This window comes from Thalassophryne amazonica, chromosome 21 (genome assembly GCF_902500255.1).
Source record: "Thalassophryne amazonica chromosome 21, fThaAma1.1, whole genome shotgun sequence".
NCBI classification, from domain to species: Eukaryota; Metazoa; Chordata; class Actinopteri; order Batrachoidiformes; family Batrachoididae; genus Thalassophryne; species Thalassophryne amazonica.
This window is the reverse complement of record NC_047123.1, coordinates 16,510,114-16,524,659: the sequence shown is the minus strand read 5'-3', so window position 1 is coordinate 16,524,659 and position 14,546 is coordinate 16,510,114. Positions and strand designations below refer to the sequence as shown.

Here is a 14,546-nt window from a genome sequence, read left to right as displayed (position 1 = left end):
AACCGAGTGTCATTACTGCCGACGTGAATTACAATCTTACCAAATTTACGCTTAGCCTTAACCAGCAGTTTCAAATTTCCTTCAATGTCGCCTGCTCTGGCCCCCGGAAGACAATTGACTATGGTTGCTGGTGTCGCTAACTTCACATTTCTCAAAACAGAGTCGCCAATAACCAGAGTTTGATCCTCGGCGGGTGTGTCGTCGAGTGGGGAAAAACGGTTAGAAATGTGAATGGGTTGGCGGTGTACACGGGGCTTCTGTTTAGGGCTACGCTTCCTCCTCACAGTCACCCAGTCGGCCTGCTTTCCCGGCTGCTCGGGATCTGCCAGGGGGGAACTAACGGCGGCTAAGCTACCTTGGTCCGCACCGACTACAGGGGCCTGGCTAGCTGTAGAATTTTCCACGGTGCGGAGCCGAGTCTCCAATTCGCCCAGCCTGGCCTCCAAAGCTACGAATAAGCTACACTTATTACAAGTACCATTACTGCTAAAGGAGGCCGAGGAATAACTAAACATTTCACACCCAGAGCAGAAAAGTGCGGGAGAGACAGGAGAAGCCGCCATGCTAAATCAGCTAAGAGCTAGTAGCTACGCTAAGCTAGCGGATTCCTAAAAACACGCAAAGTGAATAATGTGTAAATAATTTAGAGGTGATTCAGCAGAATGAGTGCTTTAGTTAAGGCACGTAAAGATTACACTGGGAAACAAATCGTAATCTAGATAACTAGATCAATCTAACTGCGCAGATTAAACAGCTAACAGATACAGAAAAACACCGCTGTGCTCCAAACATCATGCAAACATCATGCAAACCTGTTCACGTAAAATAATTTATAATTAGATTAAAAAAATGAATGTTACTTTTAAAATGTGGCATTTCTTTTATTTTGTATAATAGAATGCATACTGTCACTACGTTCTTAAACTGCTGTTTGTGGCTTGCAAAAATTACCTTTGATTTTGCTTTGTCTTAACCGAATTGAGGCACCAGCATATAATTTACATTTTCTGTTCAAAGTTTCCTTATTTTTCCATGAGTGGTTATACATTTGTAAAATAAGCCACCACAATAAAAGTAACAGATTAAAATAAGAGGCAAACTGTCTTCTTTTCAATTAAAAGCTAAAGCAGAGAGTAAAAACTTTCTGCATTGGCCAAAAGGAGTTTGAAAATAGCTGCATAATGAATATCAATTTAAAAAAAATCCAATATATTGCATCCCTAATGTTAGTTAAGACTTGTGACAGTAAACCTGTATTATTTCACTTTTTGAGGTATGACATAAAGTAAATACAAACAAATGAAGAAATAATCTAAACATTGAAAATACTGCTTTCAGCAAACAGCATTAGTTGGACCACTTTGGCAATCTCAAAAGTTGTACGAGATGGAGTTGCACACCATATGTTGGTCTAAGAACCAAATGGTTTCTCTCTTGAATGAATTCTCAAGTGTTTGTTCAGATGTCCCTTTTGTCCAAATCTTTTACCACACTGAAAACAGCCATATGGTCTCTCTCCTGTGTGAATTCTCATGTGTTTATTAAGATTACTCTTTAGTCCAAATAGTTTACGGCACACAGAGCAGGCAAATCGTTTCTCTCCCGTATGAAATATCATGTGATCCTTAAGACTACTCCGTTGTCCAAATCTTTTACCACACTGAGAGCAGCTATATGGTTTGTCACTTGTATGAATTCTCATGTGTCGATGCATATAGCTCTTTTGCCCAAATCGTTTACCACATTGAGAACAGCCAAAAGGTTTATTTCCTGTATGAGTACTCATGTGTTTGCTATGAGAAGCCTTGTATTTAAATCTTTTGCCACACTCAGAACAGCCAAATGGTTTCACATCTGTATGAACTCTCATGTGTCTGGTCAGCGTGCTCTTTGATCGAAATCTCTTACCACACTCGAAGCAGCCAAATGGTTTGTCTCCTGTATGAATTCTCATGTGCTCACTCAGTGTGTTCTTTATTTTAAACCTTTTGCCACACTCGGAGCAGCCAAATGGTTTTTCTGCTGCATGGCTTTTCATGTGTGTGCTTAGAATGCCGTTTTCCCTCCATCTTCTACCCTGTTCAGGGCAGCTAAATGGTTTCGCACTTGCTTGATTTATGTGCTGTTTGGAATAGTCCATGTGACAAAATATTTTTCCATATTTGGACCAATTACATTGTGTTTGAGCATTGGTATAACTGCTATTGCTAACACAGACATCAGTGTTTGTAACACAACTTGAAGGAAGTTGCCCTGTCTGTTTCCATTCATAACTGTCAGTCTCACTTTCAGAACTGTTTAAACTCCTGCCACCGGTATCTGGATGCAGATGACTATATGGACCCCAGTTACTAGGTGGTTGCGTTCTTCTATAGTCCTCACCACCATGTTGTGCTGTTCTGTGTTCAGGTGAGTTGCTGGCTGGAGACTCTGCCTCCATGGTCTCATCTGTTTGGCATTGATTTATCTGAATCTGTGGTTTTTCTTCAACATGTTCACTCTTCACAGTGATAGGAGAGAAAAGGAACGGAGTGGTATCAGCCTCCTCCAGCTGCTGAAGTAGCTGTCCCTCCCGAGTAGTGCCGAGTTTCTCTTGTTCATGTTTAATGTCGTCCAGGTCAACACTCAGATACCAATCCTGCTCCTGAGGGACAATTTCTTCTTTACTTACAAGCAGCTGTTGAATGTCTGCAAGGAACCAATTAAACCTTTAAGAATATTAAGAGCAACACTGGTTAAAATAAAGATAAAGCAGAACTGACACTTTGGAAATGTACAAAAAGAAAATCGAGGTATCTCATATTCTCAAACTGGACCCAGATAAATCATTCTCACAAATCTGATGTTTAGACCAAGTGACTCAAATGGGTTAAAATCGACCCTTATAAGGTGGATAATATTTCTTATAGTGATACATTTGTAATCAAAGCTTGGCTTGGATCAAATCAATGAAGAACAGCTGATGTTTTCAAGCCCAAATGTTGCAGCTCTTCATTGTAATGTCACAAATCCTGGAAGAACTTTATTGCATCCACCAAGGGTGTAATAAACTCATCAGCGTTTATTTATTTGTCTGCCTGTTAGCAGGATTACATCAAAACTACGGCACAGGTTTTGATGAAATTTTCACCACAGATAGATTAGGCCATTCAAATTTTGGAGGTGATCCAGATCAGGATTCTGGATCAAGATTTCACTTTATATAGGCTTTGAAGAATTACCTCAAAACTACTTCACAGATTCTCACTAAACAGATATAGTTATTAGGGCATGGAAGATTCCACTGAATTTTGGAGGTGATCCAGATCCGGTTTGTGCATCAGGATTTCAATTTGCATTGTTCACTTTGTTGGATTTTGAGGTTTACGTCAAAACTACTTAACAGATTTTCACCAGACATTGGTGTTAGGGCTTGAAAGACTCCGTTAAATTTTGGAGGTGATCTGGATCCAGATCTGGATTCTGGATTTTACTTTGTAAACTTTTAAGAATTACGTCAAAACTACTTCATGGATACGACATCACGATGTAAAACCAATATCAGAAAAACACTATATTGTTTCAGCTTGTGAATTAAATATCACTTGGCAACCTCTTGATCAGTTGGGCCATTCTGGATCAATTATTATGCAATTATTGCATTGTGTTCTGAAATCCAGATCCAGGTAAAGTCCATGTCACGATGCAAATCACATCTGTTATTTTGAGTCCTCGTTAACCCTTGGCGGATGTCAGAAATCTTGGAATGCTCTTGTTAGTCTATGCAATAATATTGGAACCACAGTCAGGCTAAACATGGAACTGATTTATTTATGTATCATTGCTTTAAGAAAGGTGGTGGTGGGTTGGATCTGCTGGGAAGGGAGGAAGCCGGTCAGACCTGGCAGGCCCAAACGTATCGTGAGGGTCTGCTGGGAACGACTGGCGGAACCCTCTGTCAGCGAGGTCTTCAACTTCCACCTCCGGGAGAGCTTCTCCCAGATCCCGAGTGGACCATGTTCTCCACCTCCATTGTTGATGCGGTCGCTCGTAGCTGTGGTCACACGGTCTCTGGTGTCTGTCGCGGCAGCAATCCCCGAACCCGGTGGTGTACGCCGGAAGTAAGGGATGCCGTCAAGCTGAAGGAGGAGTCCTACTTATCTTTGTTGGTAGGTGGGACCCCGGAGGCAGCTGACAGGTACCGGCAGGCCTTGGCTGACACGCCTCTGTAACATCGCGTGGCGATCGGGGACAATGCCTCTGGATTGGCAGACCGGGGTGGTGGTCCCTCTGTTTAAGAAGGGGGACCGGAGGGTGTGTTCCAACTATAGGGGGATCACACTCCTCAGCCTCCTCAGTAAGGTCTATTCCAGAGTACTGGAGAGGAGAATTCGACCGATGGTCGAACCTCGGATTCAGGAGGAGCAGTGTGGTTTTCGTCCTGGTCGCGGCACACTGGACCAGCGCTACACGCTACATCGGGTGCTCGAGGGTTTATGGGAGTTCGCCCAACCAGTCCACATGTGTTTTGTGGATCTGGAGAAGGCGTTCGACAGTGTCCCTCGGGGCACCCTGTGGGCGGTGCTCCGGGAGTATGGGGTCCGGGGTCCTTTGCTAAGGGCTATCCGGTCCCTGTACGACCGCAGCAGGAGCTTGGTTCGCATTGCCGGTAGTAAGTCAAACCTGTTTCCAGTGCACGTTGGCCTCCGCCAGAGCTGCCCTTTGTCACCGTTTCTGTTCATTATTTTTATGGACAGAATTTCTAGGTGCAGCCAGGGCGTAGAGGGGGTCTGGTTTGGGAACCACAGAATCTTGTCTCTGCTGTTTGCGGACGATGTGGTTCTGTTGGCTTCGTCAAATCAGGACCTTCAGCGTGCACTGGGGCGGTTTGCTGCCGAGTGTGAAGCGTCCGGGATGAAAATCAGCACCTCCAAATCCAAGGCCATGGTTCTCGACCGGAAAAAGGTGCTTTGCCCTCTTCAGGACGGTGGAGTGTCCTTGCCTCAAGTGGAGGAGTTTAAGTATCTTGGGGTCTTGTTCACGAGTGAGGGACGGATGGAACGTGAGATCGATAGATGGATCGGTGCAGCATCTGCAGTGATGCGGTCGCTGTATCGGACTGTCGTGGTGTAGAGAGAGCTGAGTAGGGGGGCAAAGCTCTTCATTCACCGATCGATCTACGTTCCAATCCTCACCTATGGTCATGAGATTTGGCTCATGACCGAAAGAACGAGATCGCGAGTACAAGCGGCCGAGATGAGTTTCCTCCGCAGGGTGGCTGGACGCTCCCTTAGAGATAGGGTGAGGAGCTCGGTCACTCGGGAGGAGCTCGGAGTCAAGCCGCTGCTCCTCCACGTCGAAAGGAGTCAGTTGAGGTGGCTCGAGCATCTTTTCCGGATGCCCCCTGGACGCCTCGCTGGAGAAGTGTTCCGGGCACGTCCCATTGGGAGGAGGCCCCGGGGAAGACCCAGGACACGCTGGAGGGACTACATCTCTCGGCTGGCTTGGGAATGCCTTGGGGTTCCCCCGGAGGAGCTGGGGGAGGTGTGTGTGGATCGGGAGGTCTGGGCGGCTTTGCTTGAGCTGCTGCCCCCGCGACCCGACTCAGGATAAAGCAGAAGAAAACGGATTGATGGATGGATGGATGCTTTAAGAAAGGTTGGGGAATTCTAGAAAAGACAAAATTCCCATAATTGGTTTTTACTGATGCCTCTAAGGCTTTTAATTACATTATTGTGAGAAATTGTAGCTGAAGCTAAGTCAAAGGGGCTTGTCTGTTAGCACCATACAATACTCCCCTCAGGATTCCACAATTTTTTGTGATCAAATTAACTGAATTTGTTAGACTGTTTTATACAAATATGCAAGGTGGGTTTTTTTCCTTCTCATTCAAGTCCATTTAAACAATATTACTTGCTGGAGAAGCCAAAAGAAATAAGTTTTCATTAGAATATTATAGTATTTTGCTTGGTCAGCATGGTGACCAAGTGGTTCAAGACCACCCCTGTCCATTCTCCATGTATTGTGGAGTTGTGTCAGGCAGGGCATCTGGTGTAAAACGTGCCAAATTAACATGCAGGGAGCTTAAAGGATCTGCAGTGGGGACCCCAAGTGAGAATGAGAGAAGCCAAAGGAACTTATATCTAGTATTGTGCTACAAACTATTTGACCAGTAAATGGTGATGAGCTGCTGTGGCAACTCCTAAGGGCAGCCAGAAGATGACATTATGCCACTTTCATTACATTTCATAAAATTGTGAATTTCGAGCTCTAATTTAGAACAAAACTATAATATGTAGTTGCGTCTGGGTTTTTTTTTTTTCCACTTAAAAACTTGGTTGAAAACTCAGCATTCCAACTGATCAAAAGTCATATGAACTACAATCATGTAGTCATCCTTCATGACTGTTTAAATAGTAATAATACAAATGCCATTGAATTAATAATTTCTTTTGGTTCTTTTCACTTCAGGTCACCACAGTATACCTCATATGGACCTTTACGTTAATTTAGCGCACATTTTATGTTGGATGCTGTTACTGAATGCAACTCCACACCACATGGAATATGGGCATGGGTGGTCTAGAACCAAGAATCTTCTGCTTTGAAAGCAAGTGCACAACCTGCTTGGCCACCATAATTACTTTTAAATTATTTACTTTTGTCTGTGATACGTTTGCATCGTTTACATGTTACTGAGGTTGTCAGCATTATGGTTTTTGCAAATACATCTGCAATAAGTGATCCTGTCATTGAGCCCAAATGACGCCCAGTTATCTCATCATATAACACTGTTCTTGACATTTTCTCTCCCTCTGGCCAGCTTTCATTTTTTATTACCAATGATGCTGCTGCACCCCATATACATAACTGTCTCTGAGCCCACTCTGTCCAAGCAGTGGCACATGACACAGATGGACTCAAGTAGTTTCGTACTTTGTTCGGTTTTGCTGTTTCTTCCACTTCTTCAAATTCTCCATTGTGTCATCACACACAAACGGACCTCAGGAACACAGCTGAGCGTTTTAACATGGGCATATGACTTTTAAAACAACTGTGATATCAAACAATTAATGATACAACAATATATACTCACTCATCTTCAACCGCTTATCCGGGATCAGGACGCGGGGGCAACAGCTCCAGCAGGGGGACCCCCAGACTTCCCTTTCCCAGGCCACATTTACCACCTCTCACTGGGGGATCCCGAGGCATTCCCAGGCCGGGGTGTCCTTCCAGAAGGATGTCTCTGAACACCTCCCTAGGGATGCGCCAAGGGGGCATCCTTACCAGGTGCCCGAACCACCTCAGCTGGCTCCTTTCAACGTGAAGGAGCAGCGGCTGTACTCCGAGCTCTCCACAGATGACCAAGCTTCTCACCCTATCTGTAAGGGAGACACCAGCCACCCTCCTAAGGAAGCCCATTTCGGCTGCTTGTACTTGAGATCTAGTTCTTTCGGTCGGTTACTCTCACCTTATGACCACAGGTGAGAGTAGGAACAAAGATTGACCAGTAGATCAAGACCTTCACCTGCTGGCTCATCTCCCTTTACATCACAACAGTACAGTAGAGCGAATGCAATACCTCACCTGCTGCGCCCATTCTCCGGCCAATCTCACATTCCATTGTCCTTTCCGCACTCGTGAACAAGACCATGTACTTTAACTCCTTCACTTGGGGCAAAACCGCATTCCTTACCCGGAGCAGGCAATCCATCAGGTTCCTGCTAAGAACCATGGCCTCAGATTTAGTGGTGCTAATCCTCATCCCAGCCGCTTCACACTTGGCTGCAAACCGACCCAATGAGTGTCGGAGGTCACAGGCTGATCAAGCCAACAGGACCACATCATCTGCAAAAAGCAGCAATGAAACCCTGAACCCAACAAACTGGAAGCCCTCCTCCCACCGACTACGCCTCGATATCTTGTCCATGAATATCACAAACAGGATTGGTGACAAGGTGCAGCCAACCCCTACCGGAAACAAGTCCGACTTACTGCCGAGCACCCAAACACAGCTCTCGCTTTGTGCGTACAGAGATTGGATGGCTCTGAGAAGGGACCCCCTCACTCCATACTCCCGCAGCACCTCCCACAGTATCTCCCGGGATACCCGATCATACACTTTCTCCAAGTCCACAAAACACAACTGGATGGGCATACTCCCAGGCACCCTCCAGGATCCTTGTGAGAGTGAAGTGCTGATTGGTTGTTCTACGGCCAGGACAGAACCCGCATTGTTCCTCTTCAATCAGAGGTTCGGCTATCGGACGAACCCTCCTTTCCAGCACCCTCGAATAGACTTTACCAGGGAGGCTGAGTAGTGTGATGCCCCTGTAATTGGCACACACTCTCTGGTACCCTTTTTTTAAATATGGGGACCACCACCCCAGTTTGCCACTCCTTAGGCACTATCCCAGACCTCAACGCAATGTTGAAGAGGCGTCTCATCCAAGAAAGTCCCTACACACCCAGAGCCTTCAGCATTTCTGGACGGATCTCATCAACCCCCGGGGCCTTGCCACTGCAGAGTTGTTTAACTACCTCAGCGACTTCCACCAGGGAAACTGATGATAATCCTCCATCAGCTTCCAGCTCTGCCCATACTATAGAGGGCACTCTGCTCTGATGCAGGAGTTCCCCAAAGTATTCCTTCCAGCAGTGGATTACATCCTCAGTTGAGGTCAACAACAACAATATATACTTGATGGTTTAAACAAAATGTTGTCATTAGTCCAAAGGTTAGGGAACAAACCTGCTCTGTGTACGTCAACTTGAGGATTGAAAACAGCATCCAGCACTTTATTGCGTTTGTTCTCTTCTTTTAATCGACAAATTTGTTCTTCGTACTCTGTGATTGTTCTTTCAAACAATTCCAATAGTTCATCATCAGCTGCAGTCAGCCGTTGTTTCAACATCTCTCTCAGCTGTTGGACTTGAGACATGTTTGGACAAAGCCTTTAAAAAAAAAAAAAAAAAGAAACCCACACACAGAAAAAGTAAGAATGTTAGTCACAGAGTGAGCTGAATGAGTAAACTCACGGTGACACCGAGCAAAAGGGGAGATTCAAAAGGAACTTACTTATTGTCATACAGCTTGACACAAGAAAAAAGGTGCAACATTTCATTAATTTTCTATACCCACTTATTACAAATAAGGGTCATTGGGGAGCTGGAGCCCATCTGGGTGGTAATTGGGTAAGAGTCAGGTTAGACCCTTGACAGTCCATCAGTCTATCCCAGGGTTGAAACACAGACAAACTCATGCACACCTACGGCCTACTTAAAGTTTCCAGTTCACCTAACCTGCATGTCCTTGATAGTGGGAGGGAGCGAGACAACCCATGGAAACACAGGGAGAGCATGCAAACTCCACACAGAAAGGACCAGGTGGGAAGAGATACCAGGACCTTCTCACTGTGAGGCAACAGTGCTAACCCCTAAGCCACCGTTCTGCACCCACCTTATATATTTATGTATTTATCTATTAATTTATTCTCTGGAGGACCAATCATTAAGACTAAATGTCTAAATGCATAAATACATGGATTATATGGTGCAACAAGCCTAATGGTTTTGTCCTGTCAATTAGTGGGTTGTTCTCTTAGATGACTGCTGAAATCGACATCATGTGGTGCTGTTGATATCCCAGATAATAGCATCTTCTGTCATACGACCAACCAAATTCCAATTGCTGGGAATACCAACTGACAGATACGTATAGTGACGATAAAGTAGAACTAACAATGGTTACAGCCCGATAGACATATGCAAAATCTTTCGAAATTAAAACTGACTGGCAGATTTAGTTCTAAATTCAAATTTATTAATTTATATAGCGCCAATTCAAGACAAAATCGTCTCAAGGCGCTTCACAACATAAAAACAGTTAAAAATTTAAAACACAATAAAAACAACCATAAGAAAAAAAAACAGCAGTAAAAAAGTACAAGATTAAAAACACATCATAACACTAATGATAAAACAGGGAAAATAAATGAGTCTTTAAATGTGATTTAAAGGTCTCCACAGTGTTCTAATTTTAGTATTGATAAATTTACTTGTTTAAACAAATAGTGTTAAAAATGATGCAATAGTATCATCATGTGTATTACCCTTCATTAGTGATTTCAAAACTGACTTGATAAATGTCTCTCAGATCTTCAATGCCCATTAAACCTGTCAACTTTCATGATGCTGTGCTTGGTATAGCTGTCAATGGACTGAGCTATTGTGACTTTACTAATGGGCCCACTCAGTCTACTTGTTCTAGTTATATAGAAACAAAGAATTGGTGGACATCTGATTATCAATCAATCAATCAATCAATTTTTTTTTTATATAGCGCCAAATCACAACAAACAGTTGCCCCAAGGCGCTTTATATTGTAAGGCAAGGCCACACAATAATTATGTAAAACCCCAACGGTCAAAACGACCCCCTGTGAGCAAGCACTTGGCTACAGTGGGAAGGAAAAACTCCCTTTTAACAGGAAGAAACCTCCAGCAGAACCAGGCTCAGGGAGGGGCAGTCTTCTGCTGGGACTGGTTGGGGCTGAGGGAGAGAACCAGGAAAAAGACATGCTGTGGAGGGGAGCAGAGATCGATCACTAATGATTAAATGCAGAGTGGTGCATACAGAGCAAAAAGAGAAAGAAACAGTGCATCATGGGAACCCTCCAGCAGTCTAAGTCTATAGCAGCATAACTAAGGGATGGTTCAGGGTCACCTGATCCAGTCCTAACTATAAGCTTTAGCAAAAAGGAAAGTTTTAAGCCTAATCTTAAAAGTAGAGAGGGTGTCTGTCTCCCTGATCTGAATTGGGAGCTGGTTCCACAGGAGAGGAGCCTGAAAGCTGAAGGCTCTGCCTCCCATTCTACTCTTACAAACCCTAGGAACTACAAGTAAGCCTGCAGTCTGAGAGCGAAGCGCTCTATTGGGGTGATATGGTACTACGAGGTCCCTAAGATAAGATGGGACCTGATTATTCAAAACCTTATAAGTAAGAAGAAGAATTTTAAATTCTATTCTAGAATTAACAGGAAGCCAATGAAGAGAGGCCAATATGGGTGAGATATGCTCTCTCCTTCTAGTCCCCGTTAGTACTCTAGCTGCAGCATTTTGAATTAACTGAAGGCTTTTCAGGAAACTTTTAGGACAACCTGATAATAATGAATTACAATAGTCCAGCCTAGAGGAAATAAATGCATGAATTAGTTTTTCAGCATCACTCTGAGACAAGACCTTTCTAATTTTAGAGATATTGCGTAAATGCAAAAAAGCAGTCCTACATATTTGTTTAATATGCGCTTTGGTGAGGTGGTGAGGTGAGGTATGGTGAGGTATATATGTAAATGCTTTTGACTTGGACATTATTAATGAATTATCACAAAGAATCATAGTTATGGGTGTAAAATCTGTTAGTCAAGAAGATATCTTATTATGTTTGACATGAGCAGATCAATAGTTGATACTGCTTTAAGTATTGGCATGTGTGTAAACTGGCTAAAAATCAGTGTAACAGAAATAAATTTAATGTGTGCAAAAACAGGAATGCAAACAAGCCATGGTGTGGTTGAGAGTGGAATGTGAGTTTGCCAATAAATAAATTAGTGTTAAAAATAAATTCTAGCTCTGTCATTAATTAAGAAGTGACTTGAATCACAAAGACAAAGCTTACAAAACACTAGTGTGGAGGTCTTTGAGGCAAAATCACAGAAATTTCCACAAATATCTCAGATGTTTTAAAAGCAGTTAAAAAAAAAAAAAGAATACTTGAAAACCCTTCAGGACTGTTGTTAAAAAAGTAATTCATGGTAATATTTCAATGGAAAAAATTATGGAATATGAAAAATTGAGTCTGAAACTAGTTGATAATAGTAGACCCGATTATCAATATTTTTGAACCTAGGTTAATAAATTACTCTATGAATTAATGTAAGTTATTTACTCCCAATAGTCAGATCTATTAGTAAATCTCTAGGTATAGATTGCATTATAAATGAATACATCAAATATTGAATATATTGCGTATTATTTAGTTTAAATTAATGTTAGAAACTGCTCTGGTCTATGGCATTTGGTGTATTTGTATTACAAAGCTATTATATAAGAATAAGGGTTCACCATATGACCCTCATAATTATAGAGGCATTACACTTGTTAGTTGTTTGGAAAAACCTTTTACTTCTTGTTTAAATGCTAGTCTTACTTCATATGTTTAAGGCATCCATTTATTGGGTGAGGAGCAAGGTGGATTTAGAGAAAAAAAAAAATTATTAACCGAGCGCAAAGTTTGTATGGGAAGATATCAGACAGAGGTCTGTTATTCCCATACAGACCGAGCAAGCTAAGGTTTAAGTAATTTCCACAAACTGATTGCTGTAGGACAACGGGTGGCTGCAGTGTTTTGTTTTGTTTTTTTAACCACTACACCTTATTAATATTGATGATCCTGAAAATGTAAACATGAAAAATTCTCAAAAATTATGCAAAAAGATTTTTTTTTTTCCCAAATTGGGTGCTGCGTTGTAACCAGCAGGAGACCAATGATCTGTGCTGTGATTTTAGTGACACCACATCTTATAACATTGAATTTATTGAATATTTTTTCTGGTGTTTTTTTTTTTTTTTTTCGTTTTTGCACTTTGTAGACGGTCCCTAAACTTCCGTCTCTCATTGCTCGTTCAGATCAATGTTATTTTTCCAGCTCGGAACGGTCCATATGGATTAAAAAAAAATAAGGTTGTAGTTCGTTATCCACATTCCTATTATTCCTTATTCTTATAATGTTTCTCTTAAGATTTATTGAGCCGTGAACGTCGAATCTGGGAATGTCTTTCTAACTTTACCGCAGTCTTTATTAGTGGTAAATTTGTTTTCATTGATTACCGCTGGTTCAAAGGTCCAATTAGGCTACAACATCTCACAATTTAAATTTGGTTTGAAATCTAATCTTAACCCCAAACCTATCTCCTGACCTTAACCGTAACTCCGAACAGGGTTGCGCTGTTTACGAATAAAATTTAGAATTATTAATATGGCAACATACGAATAGCCACTTTAAACAACCGAACGAGATAAAAAAACAAACAAACAGGAATTCACATACCACAGCGTGAACAAAACCACTGTAGGCTGGAATCTGTGACACGAGAGGCCAGAAAACAGAACAGAACCCAAAACTACAAACCGACGACTGAAATTATTTATAAAAAACGATAATCCGGAAAAACGCAAAAACAAACGCAGAGGTCATCAACCCGGAAGACAAAACAACGACAGAAAGCTCGTCAAAATAAAATTACTACACGTAGATGTCACTTAACAAAAGACGGAAGCAATCCCGTGTGTGTGTGTGTGTGTGTGTGTGTGTGTGTGTGTGTGTGTGTGTGTGTGTGTGTGTGTGTGTGTGTGTGTGTGTGTGTGTGTGTGTGTGTGTGTGTGTGTGAGAGAGAGACAAGAGTAGGTGACAAGAGTAGTCAAAGTAATACAGGAGACTCGTCAGAATAAAAGCACAGAGGGAAATAATCAGACTCCTCACACATACTAAAAACAACAAACAAACAAAAAAAACAACAACCGAAAAACCACCTGGAGTCAACGTTGGCATTGATCTAAAGAAATATTATCTGATTTATAAACAAGAGAAATGTAGTGAATTAACTTCTTTTAGTCATTTTCCTTCTATATAACATGTGCTATTGCTCCCCAAAGTCAAAGAAACTCACTTTAGATAGCAGTTACAGAAAATATTTAAATTTGAAATTGGTCCATGTGTCTTCTTTTCCTCAGAAACCACTGAGCTTATATGTCACCTTGTTTTGATCTGAAATCCATAACTGGCTATTACTGTAGATGGACAGCATACTTACTTTTAAATATATCGATATTTATTTTATGGACAACCTGGGTGCAGATATTTTTGACACAGTCAATCTGGGCATTATTGTGGGTAAATATCATATACCATACCCAAATTTGCACCGGGTAAAGTTCTCTGGCATTTGCTACTTCAACTCCTTGAAAATGGTTATGACGAACAAAAAGATGACACAATTATTAGCTCTTCTATGAAATGTAAATTTTTACAGAGCAAGGAATTTTCAACACAGCATTTCTATACATCATAGTTTTATTTTGGATGAGCAGGGGTGGTGGCCAAGTGGTTAATGTGCTTGGTTTCAGTTCAGAAGGTTCCGGGTTCAAATCCCACCCCTGCCACATTTCTCCATGTAATGTGGAGTTGCGTCAGGAAGGGCATCCGGCGTAAAACTTGTGCCAATTCAACATGCAGATCCACCTTGGATTTGCTGTGGCGACCCTGAGTGCAAACAAGGGAGAAGGCGAAGGGACTTACTTTTATAGTTTTATTTTTGATGCTTACATTATTTTACTTTACATACAGAAACAAATTTATTTGTGATGTTGAACTGTTTGACAATTTTGCAGTGTCCAGGCCTCCTCTTGGGGCAGATGTTCAGCTGGATCCTGGAGCAGATCAGACAATGATGTGTCCAACAGTTGTCTGCACCAGTCAGTATCTTGGTAGACAGGACATTTTTTCTC

The 14,546-nt window shown here is 42.1% G+C and overlaps 1 protein-coding gene across 1 annotated transcript; it reads right to left on the bottom strand.

Annotated features, from left to right (window-relative positions):
* Positions 1-833: 833 nt before the first annotated feature.
* LOC117502900 (zinc finger protein OZF-like) lies at positions 834-13,201 on the bottom strand. Its single transcript, XM_034162038.1, has 3 exons — positions 13,090-13,201; positions 8,735-8,937; positions 834-2,688 (listed from the first exon to the last, which is right to left on the bottom strand). The coding sequence occupies exons 2-3, from the start codon at positions 8,922-8,924 to the stop codon at positions 1,412-1,414; spliced, it is 1,467 nt and encodes a 488-aa protein (XP_034017929.1). The 5' UTR covers positions 8,925-8,937; positions 13,090-13,201; the 3' UTR covers positions 834-1,411.
* Positions 13,202-14,546: the final 1,345 nt, after the last annotated feature.

Bases quoted from the DNA above. Each gene is read 5' to 3' on its own strand.
- LOC117502900 (XM_034162038.1), bottom strand. From the start codon at position 8,924: ATGTCTCAAGTCCAACAGCTGAGAGAGATGTTGAAACAACGGCTGACT. The intron at 2,689-8,734 runs GTTTGTTCCCTA...GGTTCCTTGCAG, and splicing joins AGTTGACGTACACAGAGCAG to ACATTCAACAGCTGCTTGTA.